The sequence below is a fragment of the Oreochromis niloticus genome, linkage group LG10 (genome assembly GCF_001858045.2).
Source record: "Oreochromis niloticus isolate F11D_XX linkage group LG10, O_niloticus_UMD_NMBU, whole genome shotgun sequence".
Lineage (NCBI taxonomy): Eukaryota > Metazoa > Chordata > Actinopteri > Cichliformes > Cichlidae > Oreochromis > Oreochromis niloticus.
In genome coordinates, this window is record NC_031975.2 from 10,061,424 (window position 1) to 10,078,389 (window position 16,966).

Below are 16,966 nucleotides of genomic sequence, written 5' to 3' on the forward strand. Positions count from 1 at the left end.
TTGACGTCACACTGTGCGCCACGTTATTGTTTTGGTAAAATGGATTTCTACAGTGGCGGACTTAGACAAAATACTGTTACTGTTAATTTTACTCTCTGCAGTGTTTAAATGCTTACATATACACACACAGTTTCTGTCCCTCACACATAGGACTCAGTTCTGCTTCTATGTGCCATCTTTGTTTACCCTTTCCCACCCAGGCTTCTAGACTTCTGATTGGCCAACATTTCTACACTGTTAGGAATATATCACCACCTGTTGCTTTGGCATGTTTCTAGCAGCGTTTACCTTCGTTTTTGCGTTTACGTGTGGACAGGATTTGTTTTAAAAACAAAAACGGAAAATCTCCATTTTCAAAAATATCCGTGTACGTGTGGACGTAGCCTAACATTCACATGCAGTCATACTCCAATGGATGCATTGGAGAGCAAAATGGGGTTAGTATCTTGCCCAAAGATATTTGTCATGCAGGCTGCAGCAGACTGGGATCGAATCACCCACCTTCTGGTTAGTAAGTGACCTGCTCTACCACCTGAGCTACAGCCAACCCATATAGCCACCCCCGTATTCAATTTCTGGCACATATTTGAAGATCAGCTAGAATAGTCATAGAAGACTCACAAAGAGTCAGACTACAAAGGATCAGAGTGTCTAGTTTTAAACTGTTTGTGTTGTACAGTGAACACAAAGATGTAAACACACAAACAAGTGAATAAAACAATGTCAGTATAAAAATTAATAATTTGTTTTTAACAGATCCAGTGATGGTGAAAGATGTTCTGTCACTTCCAGTGACAGAATATAGAAAGAACAAGACAGGAACCTGAGAACATGGATTGTAAAAGTAAAGTGATTTTATAAATGTCCTTTAAGTTGTGGAAAATCTTTCTTTGAACTGTCAGTGGAAAGTAGAAATAAAAGTGTATGTACCATATTTGTAATGACGTTACAAAATTCAGTGTTGGTTCTTAGGTACTCTAGCTATTAATACCTAAGAACAAATAAGAATAGAAAATAGACAGTAAATCAGTAAATCATAATAAAAGTAGTGCTTCTTTATTTGCTAACTGGTATCATATAACATCTAGTATGGATTTGAAATGACATTAAACAGAAGTGCAGGGGAAGGTGGGCATTTTATGTTTATACATTTAAATATGTAATATGTTTAATGCAGTTACCCATTAGCAATCAAACAAATTTTCTGCATGGCTAAATCAGCATGACCCTCTTGTATTGCTTCATGGTCCAGTTCTGATGCTCAGGTACCAATTGTTGGCATTTTCTACGGGAAACAGAGGTCAGCATGGGCACCCTGACTGGTCTGCGGCTACAGAACCAATACAAAACACGCTGTGATGCCAATTCAGACACTTTTCTATCAGAGCCAGCTTGAACTTTTTCGGCAATTTGAGCTACAGTAGCTCGTCTGTTGGATTGGACCACATGCCTTCCCTCCCAATGACCCTTTCGCTGTTTCACTACTGTGAACATTTTGTTGTCAACGTTGATGTGCTGGAAGCCAAAGGCTGAATTGTGATGGCATACCACAGCATACTAAAGGTCTATTGGAGTCTATGTCTTGACACCACACACACACACACACACACACACACGCACATGTACACCACCGGTCAAAAGTTTTAGAACACCCTAATTTTTCCAGTTTTTTATTGAAAATATGCAGTTCAATCTGTCATTGCACTCTGAAATGAAAGCATAGTACAAATAAGCATTTGGAGTTAAAAAAGAAATAATGAAATAATTTATAGACTAAAATGTATTCTAAACTTTTGACTGATCAAATTAGCCATGGTTGGCAGATATAAGAGCTGAACACACCCGTGGCATTCTTTCTACAATAGAAACAAATATTCTTTCCCATGCTTTCTACACAGTGGCTTGCAAAAGTATCCGGCCCCCTTGAACTTTTCCACATTTTGTCACTTTACAGCCACAAACATGAATCAATTTTATTGGAATTCCACATGAAAGACCAATACAAAGTGGTGTACACGTGAGAAGTGGAATGAAAATCATACATGATTCCAAACATTTTTTACAAATAAATAACTGAAAAGTCAGGTGTGCGTAATTATTCAGCCCACTGAGTCAATACTTTGTAGAACCACCTTTTGCTGCAATTACAGCTTCCAGTCTTTTAGGGTATGTCTCTGCCAGCTTTGCACATCGAGAGATTGAAATCCTGGCCCATTCTTCTTTGCAAAACAGCTCAAGCTCAGTCAGATTAGATGGACAGCGTTTGTGAACAGCAGTTTTCAGATCTTGCCACAGATTCTCGATTGGATTTAGACACCAGACAGGCCAGGGATAAAGTTATTGAGAAATTTAAAGCAGGCTTAGGCTACAAAAAGATTTCCCAAGCCTTGGACATCCCACGGAGCATTGTTCAAGCGATCATTCAGAAATGGAAGGATTATGGCACAACTGTAAACCTACCAAGACAAGGCCGTCCACCTAAACTCACAGGCCGAACAAGGAGAGCGCTGATCAGAAATGCAGCCAAGAGGCCCATGGTGACTCTGGACGAGCTGCAGAGATCTACAGCTCAGGTGGGGGAATCTGTGCATAGGACAACTATTAGTCGTGCACTGCACAAAGTTGGCCTTTATGGAAGAGTGGCAAGAAGAAATCCATTGTTAACAGAAAACCATAAGAAGTCCCGTTTGGAGTTTGCCACAAGCCATGTGGGGGACAGAGCAAACATGTGGAAGAAGGTGCTCTGGTCAGATGAGACCAAAATAGAACTTTTTGGCCAAAATGCAAAACGCTCTGTGTGGCGGAAAACTAACACTGCACATCACTCTGAACACACCATCCCCACTGTCAAATATGGTGGTGGCAGCATCATGCTCTGGGGGTGCTTCTCTTCAGCAGGGACAGGGAAGCTGGTCAGAGTTGATGCGAAGATGGATGGAGCCAAATACAGGGCAATCTTGGAAGAAAACCTCTTGGAGTCTGCAAAAGACTTGAGACTGGGGCGGAGGTTCACCTTCCAGCAGGACAACGACCCTAAACATAAAGCCAAGGCAACAATGGAATGTTTTAAAACAAAACATATCCATGTGTTAGAATGGCCCAGTCAAAGTCCAGATCTAAATCCAATCGAGAATCTGTGGCAAGATCTGAAAACTGCTGTTCACAAACGCTGTCCATCTAATCTGACTGAGCTGGAGCTGTTTTGCAAAGAAGAATGGGCAAGGATTTCAATCTCTCGATGTGCAAAGCTGGTAGAGACATACCCTAAAAGACTGGAAGCTGTAATTGGAGCAAAAGGTGGTTCTCAGCGGGCTGAATAATTATGCACACCCCACTTTTCAGTTATTTATTTGTAAAAAATGTTTGGAATTATGTATGATTTTCGTTCCACTTCTCACGTGTACACCACTTTGTATTGGTCTTTCATGTGGAATTCCAATAAAATTGATTCATGTTTGTGGCTGTAATGTGACAAAATGTGGAAAAGTTCAAGGGGGCTGAATACTTTTGCAAGCCACTGTATCTGCTGTAAAAGTTTCCATAGTGGCACTTGTAGGTTGCTTTGCTTTCACTCTTCTGTCCAGTTCATCCCAAACCAGCTCAGTGGGGTTTAAGTCCAAAGACTGTGTTGGCCACTCAATTTTTTCCAACTTACCATCTTGTTCTTTTTTTCCCGAGTTAGTTCTGGCATAACTTGGACATATGTTTTGGGTCATTATCTTGCTGCAGTATGAACCCCTGACCAACGACCAGAGGGTATTGGATGGCGCTGCAGAATGCTGCAGTAGCTGTTTTGGTTCAGGGTGCCTCACTCTGTACAAATCACTTACCCTGGATCCAGCAAAACAGCCCCAGACCATCACACTTCCTCCTCCATCTTTGACAGTTGATGCCACTAACTGTGGAACCATCCTTTCACCTACTTGAAGGTGTACAAGGATCTTACGTGATGAACCGAAGATTTCCAATTTTGACTCATCAGTCCATAATACCTTCTTCCAGTCTTCAGTAGTCCAATGGTCCTGTTTCATGGCCCAGGCAAGACTCTTTGTCTTATTCTGACATCTTAGCACTGATTTTCTTGCTGCAACTCATCCTGTCAAACCGGCAGCTCAAAGTCTTCTCTTCACAGTTGAAATTGAGACTTGCTTACTACGACCACTATTTGTTTTCCCCAGTTTCTGAGTGCCTTCTGATGGCTAAGGAAACTGTACTTATTGACACCTTAACTTTATTTGCAATTTGTCTGTAGGACTGTAGGAAAGACCTACATTTTTAAGTGTTAAAATGGTTTGTCTCTCTTTCATTGTTAATTACCATCTTGTCGCCATATTTGTAGTAACACACTACTTTCTGCAGTACAATACTGTTCAACTGATGCTCACAAGGGTATGGTCTTCCAGTCAGTGTCTTCCAATACTGCTTTTATGCAGACAAAGGGGGTTCTAAGTAATCCAGAAAAGTTGGAACACCTGTAGGAATTAGTAGCACCAGCTTTCAATGCTTGATCAACCTCCAGTGCTGCAGAACAGTTTTAATTTTTAACCCATTTTGTTTTCCCTGAAAAAGGCCATTTTCTGAAATGTACATTATATTTCAGTTTTAGGTAACCTTATTTTTTTTTTTTTAACTTCTGGCAGTTCACCACCTACCTTTATACCATTTCAAGCTATTCATTGGATTTAAACGACTTGAATTGCAATAAATAACTGGAAAAATTGGGGTGTTCTAATTAAAACTTTTGACCAGTTGTGTGTGTGTGTGTATATATGTATGTATGGACATATGTTTTGGGTCTTGAAACTTGGATCCTATGTAGCCGGTTACCAAGGCTACGTGAAGTACCCACTGAGGATCTGCTAGATGATGTGAATGCAGAGACTAAACAGCTGATCTACAACAGCCACAAGGAGCAGTACCCTCCATGGAGAAGGAGACTAGAGGCCAAGATCAAGGTAGCACGGAGGGAGGTTAGTTGGAGCTACAGAAAGGTGCAATGAAGAAGGTGCCTAAGAAGTAAAGCAAGGTGCCCATACCTGAGGCCTTGGAAACTGCCAAGCAAAGACTCACAGCCTTGGACAGCCACTTGAAGAGGAATAGAAGGCAGGAGAATAAACCAGCTCATAGGCCCCTGCAGCTATACTCTCAGTGGCTGGGGAACAATATAAGAACAGCAGAGTGAAGCAATACTGGAAGAGCATAAGGGAGAAGGATGCAACCCATAATGGTGATGCTCAGTGGCTAGTGGATCTAGGAGCAGACCACAGCAACCTCTCTGAACAGTGCCCAGTAACCATCACAGTGGCAGATATCCAAGAAAGGGTCTCCAGTATGAAGAGCTGGACAGCAAAAGGCCCCTACGTGATTCACGACTTCTGGCTCAAGAAGCGGACTGCACTCCCCGAGCCTCTGGCAGTACAAATAAACCAGCTACTAGTCGATGAGAGACACCCCGAATGGCTAAAGGGTAGGGATGGGTACCGGTGTCCGGTTCCATGATGGCACCGGTTCTGACATAAACAGTAGTAACCAGACCGAAAAGCAGCGCACATTTCAGTGCTTTATTTCGGTGCTTTTTTTTTCCTGAGCCAATTCTAGCCAATCATTTTACGTTTCCGAGGATAGTAGGCGGGGCCAGGTACGTACGTTCTTTTAGAGCAGAGCTACAGATTAAAAATGCCCAAGGCAAAGAGATCAAAAGTCTGGCTGTACTTCACAGCAAAAGATGCAAACCCAGCAGCCTGCAACAAGTGCTTTAAGCTGATACTGTGATACTGTCAAAGGAGGTAACACCTCAAATCTGATGAAACACCTGGCGACGCATAGCGTTTTTTTTTTAAAGCCGAGAAATGCGCCGTGTTTGATAGCTTGCTGTGAGACCTCACACCGTGCACATCTACTGCGGGTGCGGTGCCTGTTATCGGACCCGGAGTTAGCAACATCCCCCAAGAACCCGAAGAGTAGAGTCCTGGCCCCTAGCCCTGTCAGCGTAGCAGAAATGATGACGGATGATGATGGCAGCAGCAGCCGTTCTTCTCTGCGTGAGTAGCTTCATGTTGTTAGTGTGTAATTAACGTTGAGTACGCTAACCACATTATTACATTAATGCACGTAAGGTGAACTAGCAAACACCGTCGTAGTTACATGCGGCTGTCTTCTTGTTTGATGGCAGATACTCCCTTCACCCTGGCCAAAAAGACTAAAATGACCAAAGAAAAAGTGGAAAACAGTTAAACATGAGAGGTTTTTGGACAAAGTTTGTGTTTTTTCCATTGTTTAAGCACTGCTTCCAGCCAAGAGTGATACCATATATGCCCTATAGCTGCAGAAAAGGCTAACATTGTTATCTTTTTACAAAAAAACCAGCTGAATATGAGAGGTTTTTGGACCAATTTTGTGTTCTCCATTCTTTAAGCACCGGTTTGAGCACCATTTAAGCACCGGCACCGTTTCAAAAGTACCGGTTTGGCACCGGTATCGGATAAAACCTAAACGATACCCATCCCTACTAAAGGGCGGACAATCCTGATCCCCAAGGACCCTAGAAGGGACCGGTCCCATCCAACTACCGGCCAATAACTTGCCTCAGTACCAAATGGAAGCTCCTGTCAGCCATCATAGCAGCTAAGGTGAACAGGCACATGGCTTAATACATGAGCAGGGCACAGAAAGGAATTGGCAAGAATACCAGAGGCGCAAAACACCAGCTCCTGGTAGACAGAGCAGTTGCCCAAGACTGCAAGACTAGTCTGACCAACCTGTGCATTGCCTGGATTGATTGAAAGAAGGCCTATGACTTGATGCCCAACACCTGAATCCTGGAATGCCAAGAATTGTACAAGATCAAATGGACCCTGAGAGCCTTTATCAGAAATTCAATAGGATGTGGCGGACAACACTAGAGGCCAACTTCAAGCCAATAGCACAAGTCACCATCAAGTGTGGGATCTAACAAGGAGATGTGCTGTCCCCACTGCTGTTCTGCATAGGCCTGAACCTCCACAGTGAGATCATTGACAATACTGGCTACGGATACCAACTACGGAATGGAGCAATTGTCAGCCACCTCCTCTATATGGATGACATCAAGCTGTATGCCAAGAGTGAACGAGACACCAATTCACTGATCCACACCACCAAGTTATACAGCAAGGACATCAAAATGTCATTCAGACTGGCAAAGTGTAGTTGGATATAACAAAGAGAGGGAATGTAGTCAGAACTGAGGGGATTGCACTACCAGAAGGCAACACTGCAGACATCGAGGACAGCTACAAGTACCTGGGAATCCCATAGGCAAATGGGACCCACGAAGAGGCTGCTAGGAAAGGTGCAACCACCAAGTACCTGCAGAGGGTCAGGCAAGTCTTGAGGAGTCAGCTGAACGGTAAGAACAAGATCTGGGCTATCAACACCTACACCCTGCTCGTGATCAGTTACCCTGCTGGGATAATAAGCTGGCCAAAGGAAGAGACAGAGGCCAATGACATCAAGACGAGGAAGCTCCTGACCATGCATGGAGTCCAACACTCTGAGGCTGTATGCTAAGTGGAAGGAAGGAGGCCAGGGACTAGTGAGTGTCAGTACCACAGTCCGGATGAGACAACAAACATCCATAAATACATCAAGAAGATGGCACCGACCGACCACGTTCTCAGTGAATACCTCATGCAGCAGAAACCCAAGAAAGAGGAGGAACCACCGTGGATATGTATATGTGTATATATATGTGTGTGTGTGTGTGTGTGTGTGCGTCTATATATGTGTATGTACATATGTGTGTGTATGTACATATATATAGATATATATATATGTATGTATTTTAAAAAAAAAACATCCCCGCTCACCCCTGCGGGCGGTCAATCCTTCAAGCTCGGGTCCTCTAACAGAGGCCTGGGAGCTTGAGGGTCCTGCGCAGTATCTTAGCTGTTCCCAGGACTGCGGTCTTCTGGACAGAGATCTCCGATGTTGTTCCCGGGATCTGCTGGAGCCACTCACCTAGCTTGGGAGTCACTGCACCTAGTGCTTCGATTACCACTGGGACCACCGTTACCTTCATCCTCCACAACTTCTCGAGCTCTTCTCTGAGCCCTTGGTATTTCTCGAGCTTCTCGTGTTCCTTCTTCCTGATGTTGCTGTCATTCGGGACCACTACATCGATCACTACGGCCGTCTTCTTCTGTTTGTCTACCACAAAAATGTCCGGTTTGTTAGCCACCACCATTTTGTCCGTCTGTATTTGGAAGTCCCACAGGATCTTAGCTCGGTCATTCTCCACCACCCTTGGGGGCATCTCCCATTTTGACCTCGGGACTTCGAGGTTATACTCGGCACAGATGTTCCTGTACACTATGCCGGCCACTTGGTTATGGCGTTCCATGTATGCCCTGCCTGCTAGCATCTTGCACCCAATCCATGTGCTGGATTGTCTCAGGGGCATCTTTACACAGCCTGCACCTGGGGTCTTGCGTGGTGTGATAGACCCCAGCCTCTATGGATCTTGTGCTCAGAGCTTGTTCCTGTGCTGCCATGATTAGTGCCTCTGTGCTGTCTTTCAGTCCGGCTTTGTCCAGCCACTGGTAGGATTTCTGGATATCAGCGACCTCCGCTATCTGCCGGTGGTATATACCGTGCAGGGGCCTGTCCTTCCATGATGGTGCCTCCTCTTCCTCCTCATTCTTGCTTTTCTGCTGCCTGAGGTGTTCACTGAGCACACGGTCGGTTGTGGCCATCTTACTGATGTATTCGTGGATGTTTGTTGTCTTATCCTGGACCACGCTGCTGACACTCACCAGTCCCCAGCCTCCTTCCTTCCGCTTAGCGTACAGCCTCAGGGTGCTGGACTTGGGGTGAAACCCTCCATGCAAGGTCAGGAGCTTCCTTGTCTTGATGTCAGTGGCTTCTACCGCCTCCATTTGCCAACGTATTATCCCAGCAGGGTAACTGATCACAGGCAGGGCGTAGGTGTTGATAGCCCGGATCCTGTTCTTACTGTTCAGCTGACTTCTCAGGGCTTGCCTGACCTTCTGCAGGTACTTGGTGGTTGCAGCTTTTCTACCGACCTCTTCATGGTTCCCATTTGCCTATGGGATCGCCAGGTACTTGTAGCTGTCCTCGATGTCTGCAATGTTGCCTACTGGTAGTTCTATCCCCTCAGTTCTGACTACATTCCCTCTCTTTGTTATCATCCGACTACATTTCTCCAGTCTGAATGACATTCCGATATCATTGTTGTATGTCCTGGTGGTGTGGATCAGTGAATCGATGTCTCGTTCACTCTTGGCATACAGCTTGATGTCATTCATGTACAGGAGGTGGCTGACGATTGCTCTATTCCGTAGTTGGTATCCGTAGCCAGTCTTGTCAATGATCTCACTGTGGGGGTTCAGGCCTATGCAGAACAGGCCTATGCAGAACAACAGCATCTCTTTGGGAGATCCTGCACTTGATGGTGACTTGTGCTATTGGCCTGAAGTTGGCCTCTAGTGTTGTCCGCCACATCCCTATTGAGTTCTTGATGAAGGCTCTTACGGTCCTGTTGATCTTGTATAGTTCTGGGGCATTGAGTCATATGCCTTCTTGCAGTCAATTCAGGCAGTGCACAGGTTGGTCAGACTAGTCTTGCAGTCTTGGGCAACTGCTCTGTCTACCAGGAGCTGGTGTTTTGTGCCTCTGGTATTCTTGCCCATCCCTTTCTGTGCCCTGCTCATGTATTGAGCCATGTGCCTGTTCATCTTAGCCGCTATGATGGCTGACAGGAGCTTCCATGTGGTGCTGAGGCAGTGCTTATTGGTTGGTAGTTGGAGGGGACTGGTCCCTTCTGGGGGTCCTTGAGAATCAGGACTGTCCGGCCTTCGGTTAGCCATTCGGGGTGTCTCTCGTCAACTAGCAGCTGGTTCATTTGTGCTGCCAGGCGCTTGTGGAGTGCAGACAGCTTCTTCAACCAGTAGGTGTGAACCATGTCAGGGCCTGGTGCTGGCCAACTCTTCATACTGGAGACCCTTTCTTGGATGTCTGCCACTGTGATGGTTACAGGACCTTGTTCAGGGAGGTTGCTGTGGTCTGCCCTCAGATCCACTAGCCATATGCCCTTCCAGTATTGCGCTTTCTGCAGCCCTGGTGCTGCTGTTCACATATTGTTCCCCTGCCACTGAGAGTACACCTTGGCTGGTTCTGTGGAGAACAGCTGGTTTATTCTCCTGCCTTCGATCTCTCTGGTGTACCTCTTCAAGCGGCCGGCCAAGGCTGTGAGTTGTTGCTTGGCAGTTTCCAAGGCCTCAGGTAGGCACCTTTCTCATCGCACCTTTCTGCAGCTCCGATAGTTGGCTAACCTCCCTCCGTGCTATCTTGATCTTAGCCTCTAGCCTCCTTCTCCATGGAGGGTACTGCTCCTTGTGGCTGTTCAACTTGTAGCCAAGCATCTCACTGATCACTGCTGCTGTGGTCAGCTTGTTAGTCTCGGTAATGGTGGCTGTAGGTATCGTCTGTATTACTGCATTAATATCATCTAGCAGACCTTCTGAGGGTACTTCACGTAGTCTTGGTAACCGGCTACGGGGGATCCAGGTTTCAAGCTTGGCCATGATTCTATCTTTCAGGTCCATTTCACTCGCGTCAATGATCCTTCTTCTATTGCACTTGGGGCTTGGTACCCAATCTCGGGTGTTGGTGATGATATCTCCCCCCTGACCTGGCGTCCTGGCTCCCCCTTGCCGTAGCATTTGTGTTGTACCTCGTCAATCTCTAGCTGTGAGAGCAGTCCCTTCTTTCGAATGTCGGAACACTGAGCTACTAGTTTTTTCGGCGTCATTGTGGATGTTGGGTATCGAAGATTCCATAGGTTGCTCTTCCTATTCATGTAACCCCTTCCACCAGGGTTACTTGCGTAGTAGCATTCCAACAACACCCTGTTTTTGTGTCTTGCCCACCAGTGCCTTCTTGTTCCAGTAGCCCACTTTGCATTTAATCATTAGCTGTCAAAACTGCTCCCAACAAACATAAATGTTTACATCAGCGCTGTAATTTGCACTAATCAACTGAACAACTACTACTGTTATAACTTGCACATTATTTTTCTCAGTTTATATACACTAACTTATTGGAAGTTACACATTTAATTTTTAATGCACAGGTACCATGCACAATCTGTGCTTTTTCTAAATATTCTTAATTATTTAAACGTCTTCCAGTACCCTGCTCTGTCTGCACACTACAAGCTGGGTTTCCCATTTTTATCTGTACTTTAATCTTAATAACTGTACAGTACTCTGTTTTTGTAACTATTGTCCATGATGTAAATATTTTTTTCCTGTAAAAATTGTGTGTGTTTCTGTTCTGTGTCCTGTTCTGTTCTGTTTGTATATGTGCTTTTTTTTCAATGCTGCTGTTACAACCAAATTTCCAATTAAAGGATTATTCTATTCTATTTTACCTTTAATCTGTAAAAGGCTGATTAGGTATTGCCGTCACCCTGCTGTGCGGGGGGACAGACGAGTGGGGTGACAAGGACACCTAAGTTTGTGCATGCGATAACTTGAGAATGAACTCTACTAAAAAACTCTGGAGTTCATATCTCAGTGACCTCGACATTAAGGTCCAGGTCAGAGGTCCAGTTTTCTGAAAATCTTGTGAAAGCAATAACTCAAGTAGGAAGTTGCCTAGGATTTTGAAATTTATACCATAGGGAATCTGCTAGCAATCTCAGACAAGTTCAAATCTCAGTGGCCTTTACCCAAAGGTCAAGGTCAGTGGTCATTTTTTTTGAAAATCTTGTAAATGCAATAACTCAAGAATACGGTGATGTGGGAGCTTCAAATTTATATCATAGGAGTATCTACTAAAAATCTTGGATGAGTTCGAGTGACGTCGACCTGTCTTTGAAAAAGGAACAACAAAACTATTCTTTCAGTGATCAAGACGATGAGGTTACCCAAAAATTTGTACACTGGATATAGGCTTATTTTTGGCTAGTTTCATGTAGACAGCATGTTTGTTTTTCTGTTGTTTTGCGAACAGAGGAAGAAAATGTACAGGAAGTGTGGATCTGTTGAACTGGCATCAGTGTATGATTATACTGAAATCTGACGTGAATGTATTTTTCCTCTCAGCTGGAGAATTTGATGCTGGACAAAGACGGACACATTAAAATAACTGATTTTGGCCTTTGTAAAGAGGGCATTACTCCAGATGCAACAATGAAAACCTTTTGTGGAACACCTGAATATCTGGCTCCTGAGGTAAGGCACTGTCTGGTGACATATTTTAAACACACCTGTGTTGTCAAGCTTGTTTAATATCATAGTTTGGTCCCCTGTCTCTAGATTTGCTGCAACTGTAAATCTATTGCTCATATTTTATGTGCATAAGCAGCTGTCTTAGTTGAGCCATGTAAAGTGTTCTGTTTTTGTTTGTTTTTCCTGTGTACTGTAAAACAAGTTACATGTGAGTTGATATGGTGACCAATGTCCAATATCACTAAGAATCATGCTACTCCCAAGACACCCAGTCACCCAAGTTTGTGAACTTCGGAACGAGGTCATGTAGAAGTTTCAAACCATGCCAAAATCTCAGACTAGTTCAAATCTCAGTGACCTTGACCTCAAGGTCAGAGGTCACGTTTTCTGAAAATGTTATCAACTTGAGCACAAGGCAACAGGATTTTCAAATTGATACCATAGGTGTGTCAAGAGGAGTACCACAGTGTTTTGTTTTGTTTTTTAATTTATTGTCCATTATAAAAGCCAATACTGGCAAATAGCTCGGACTACAAGACTCAAAAACAGCTTTTACCATCAAGCCATTCGACACCTCAACTACAACACTTGAACACACACACCACGCTTTACAGGATGCACACAGAAGCTGTCCTACAGTTTCTCAAGAACATACTACACACTGCACTGGTCACTTCATTTTTATTAGTATTTAAATTAAAATAAAAACCTTTACTCCGTGCAGTACTGTACTAACTGCCACTCTAAAATCTTGTACTGTTCAGTTTGTACTGCTGCTCACTCCTGCCACTTTATCCCATGTGCAATATCCCATTAGCCCCCCCATGTCAATGGTCACATTTCTATTTAAGATTTCTTTATTTATACATTTGTATATTTATATATATTTAGTCTGTTAATATTTGTAATATTTTTACTGTATTATACTGCTGAGTGACTTGTCTTCTGCACGTCAAACAGATTTTATTGGAATGTTGACCCTGTGCTAGCTTGCATATGACAAATAAAACTGAAACTGAACTGAAACTGACTTATATTGGGCTCTACTGTAGACAGATGGGCTACACCAGCAGAAGACCACATTGAGGCTACAGTTTGCATGGAATTAACAAATTAGACAGTAGAAGATTAGAAAAACATTGTGTAGTCTGAGTCTCAATTTCTGGTGACTTTTAGCTCATATGGTGCCTTATATCAGCTCACTGGCAGCTCCATTTAAACATGCAGAACACTTATTTTAAAGAGTAGGAAGAAAATGATGCATTAGATTTTTTACACACTTTAGAGAAAAGGTTTGCTCTGCTCTTTCAAACAGAATGGGTGATGTTGTAAAGGATGACTGGTAAGAAGTTTCAACAGAAAAAGAAGAAAAAACATATAAAGAAGAAATATTTTTCACTCACAAAAGTGTGCCATTATTTGCACCAAATTCTATGGTATGCCAATTCAGAGCTATGGCTTTTTACTGTTGTTGAGAAATTGGTCTCTTCTTCCTCAGGTCCTAGAAGATAATGACTATGGCCGTGCAGTGGACTGGTGGGGTCTCGGTGTAGTTATGTATGAAATGATGTGCGGCCGTTTGCCTTTCTATAACCAAGACCATGAGCGCTTGTTTGAGCTCATCCTAATGGAGGAGATCCGCTTTCCTCGGAACCTCTCACCTGAGGCCAAGTCCCTGCTGGCTGGCCTGCTCAAGAAGGATCCCAAGCACAGGTATTAGCCCAAACTACTCCTCTGTGTGGATTGTATTAAAAATGCCTAGTTTACTCTCATATGATCTTTTGGACTGACAGGTTAGGAGGAGGTCCCAGTGATGCCAAAGAAGTAATGACTCACAATTTTTTTATCACCATCAACTGGCAGGATGTGGAACAGAGAAAGGTAGGGCTTTCTTTTTTTAACTTCTTATTTCTATTTATCAAGCGCAGTCAGACAGTCCAATCAGTCATGTCTTCATTTCACAGGAACAGCAGTTACAAGTGAGTCAAAAATGAGATGATGGATTCTGGCATTCTTGCAGTGTAGCATTCTTGTCGCTCCATAGCAACATGACATGAGAGAAATAAAAAGTAACCAAATTAACAATAACATTCATCAGGAATCCCAACACTCACCATATGTACTATAAAGTAACCACATGTTTCACATACACTTGAATTTGGGTGAGGTGGAGTGACAAGCTCCTTACACTACGATGACGTGGATGACTGAGAACCTTCATAGACACTGATTTTAGGTGTTCTCAAATTTTGATAAATGGTAAATATCTATGGAAAGTAGCCATCAGGCCAATCCACATGAGATAGATTCCATTGGTATGAGGTTCTTTTGGTGATGCAAAGTGTTGTTTTTGCACCAACAACTTTTTGAATTGCAACCAAAAAGTTCAGCCTTTTCATCAGGCCATATCCCAGGTTTCCACATGTTTTTGGAATACTTGATGTATATTTTGCAAATTTTTGCCAGATTTCGATGTTTTTCTTTGTCAGGAAAGGCTTCCATCTTGCAACCCTACCCCATAGTCAAGGCATATGTAGAATATGGAAAATTGTTTTCACATTTTTAGTTGCAGAAATGTCTTAAAGACATAAGGACCTGGATGACTTCTAATTTCCTACTTCACCTCTGTGCAGCATTTAATATTTTGGACACTAAGATTTTATTACAGAGATGAGAGCATGCCGTAGTTAGAGAATGGAGTACGCTGCAGTGGTTTTAATCAAATCTATTTAATAGACTCCAATTTTTTCATGTAAATGAGGATTGTTCTGTACTTGCAAAGGTTAATCATAGAATTCCAGAGTGTTTCATGGTACGATCAATTCTGTTTACATTATATATGCTTCTCTTAGGCAGTGTCATTCAAAGGCATATGATACATTTTCATTGCTATGCAGCTGATACCCAGTTTTATCAATCTATGAAGCCAGATGACACACACCAATTCGTTAAACTGTTTAAGATAATAAATGTCCTGTGTCTAAATTGTGATTCTTTGGTCCTAAAAATCTTAGAAACACGGTGTCTAACCAGATTCTTACTTTGGAAGCCATTACCTTGGCCTCCAGTAACACTGTGAGGAATCTTGGAGTTGTTTTTGATCAGGATATGTTCTTCATTAAACAAATATGTAGAACTGCTTACTTGATTTTGCATGTTATCCAGCATGTTACCATGTGATATCTGTCTCTTCCGATCCCTGGTACAGCTGACCCCCCTCTTCAAACCGCAAGTAACATCAGAGACAGATACCCGGTACTTTGATGAGGAGTTCACAGCACAAACAATCACACTCACTCCCCCAGACAAGTGTAAGTATCTTCTTGTTGGACCCGTCAGCACTGATCCATCATTATTCAAAGTTAATATCAGGTTTCTTGGTCGCTGACTTATATTGACTTCTTGTTACAGATAACAGTCTGGACTGTGAGGACCCCAGCCAAGAAGCACATTTCCCCCAATTCTCCTATTCTGCTAGCATAAGAGAGTGATAGCATCTCTGCAACACACATGCACACACACACACACACACACACACACACACATGTCTGGTTTGCTATCCTGGTGGGGACATCCCATTGACATAATGGTTTCCCTAGCCCCTTACCCTAACCCTAACCATTAAAAATGAATGCCTAACCCTAACCCTTACCCTAAACCTAACCATAACCTAATTGTAACCCTGACACTAAAACCCCATTTTCAGTGTGAAAATTGCTTTCAACCCCGAGGGGACCTGGATTTTGGTCCCCACGGTGCAGAAAGTCCCCACCAGTATAGTAAATGTCAGATTTTGGTCCCCACCAGGATAGTACGAACCCGTACACACACACACACACACACACACACACGCAGTATAAACACCTTGGTTACAATCATACAGCCATAAAAATAAGTAGAGCTTTCATTTTTAAAGAGGTGTTAGTCTTAGCAGGATTTCAGTGCCTTGCCTGGGAGCCTTATTGTTGAAATCTGTCTTGGTCCACAGAAAAGAAAAATCCTATCCACAGTGGCTATACTGTAACATAAGAACTTCACATAGCCACCAGTGCAGTTTAACAACATAATCAAGACCATCAGACCTACAAAGCTGGTGCTGCTGTTTGTACCATTCTTTTTTCTTCTTTTTTTCTTTTTTTTTATATTCTTAAGAAAAAGCCACACAACTCCCCATGACACTTGTAAGTACTCTAATTCAATCCTGGCTGTGACCTTTGGTGAACAGGCTTGTATATGAAGAAGGGAGGAGAGCAGCAGTTAATCTTACTATTACACAAAAAATCCTGCATGTCTGTTTTTTGAACTTTTTTTTCTTCTGTATTATTAGCTCATTGAGTATTGAGGAATAAATTATAATATTATACAAATGGAAGGATGTGTACTGAACTCAATCCTTGTACAAGCTAACTGCAAAAAATGGACATTTGTCACTTTTTATTGCTTTGTGCTTTAGAATTTTAGTCTCCCATGTGTTAGATATTATCTTTGCAGCCTTTATCATTTAACATTTTTGGTCCCCCAGAACACAAGTTCACTTGCTGAACATTTTACATCAGAGACGTCAGAATCATTTTACATCGAGGGCCACATACAGCCCACTTTGATGATAAAGGGACCATACAAGTGAAACTCCACTTCTTTTCAGCATAAAGATATTTACCTGCACATTTAATCCCTGAGATATCTTAGTATACGATAACGAAGTGCGTTTTCAACAGAACATCTCAATTTTT

General features: G+C 43.0%; 1 protein-coding gene across 10 annotated transcripts in view; it reads left to right on the forward strand.

Moving 5' to 3' along the window:
* LOC100702193 (RAC-beta serine/threonine-protein kinase) overlaps window positions 1-16,602 on the forward strand; it is a 28,958-nt gene extending 12,356 nt beyond the window's left edge. For 6 of the 10 annotated variants that reach the window (XM_005453913.4, XM_025911038.1, XM_005453914.4 and 3 more), the window contains 5 exons: window positions 12,108-12,236; window positions 13,732-13,946; window positions 14,027-14,114; window positions 15,442-15,544; window positions 15,645-16,300. In XM_005453913.4, the coding sequence (XP_005453970.1) occupies window positions 12,108-12,236; window positions 13,732-13,946; window positions 14,027-14,114; window positions 15,442-15,544; window positions 15,645-15,724 (615 nt within the window). In that variant the 3' untranslated portion in view covers window positions 15,725-16,300. Of the gene's footprint in view, window positions 1-12,107; window positions 12,237-13,731; window positions 13,947-14,026; window positions 14,115-15,441; window positions 15,545-15,644 lie in introns of all 10 variants that reach the window. The other 4 variants (XR_003221998.1, XR_003221999.1, XR_003222000.1 and 1 more) reach the window with 4 other exon arrangements.
* The last annotated feature ends 364 nt before the right edge of the window (window positions 16,603-16,966 follow it).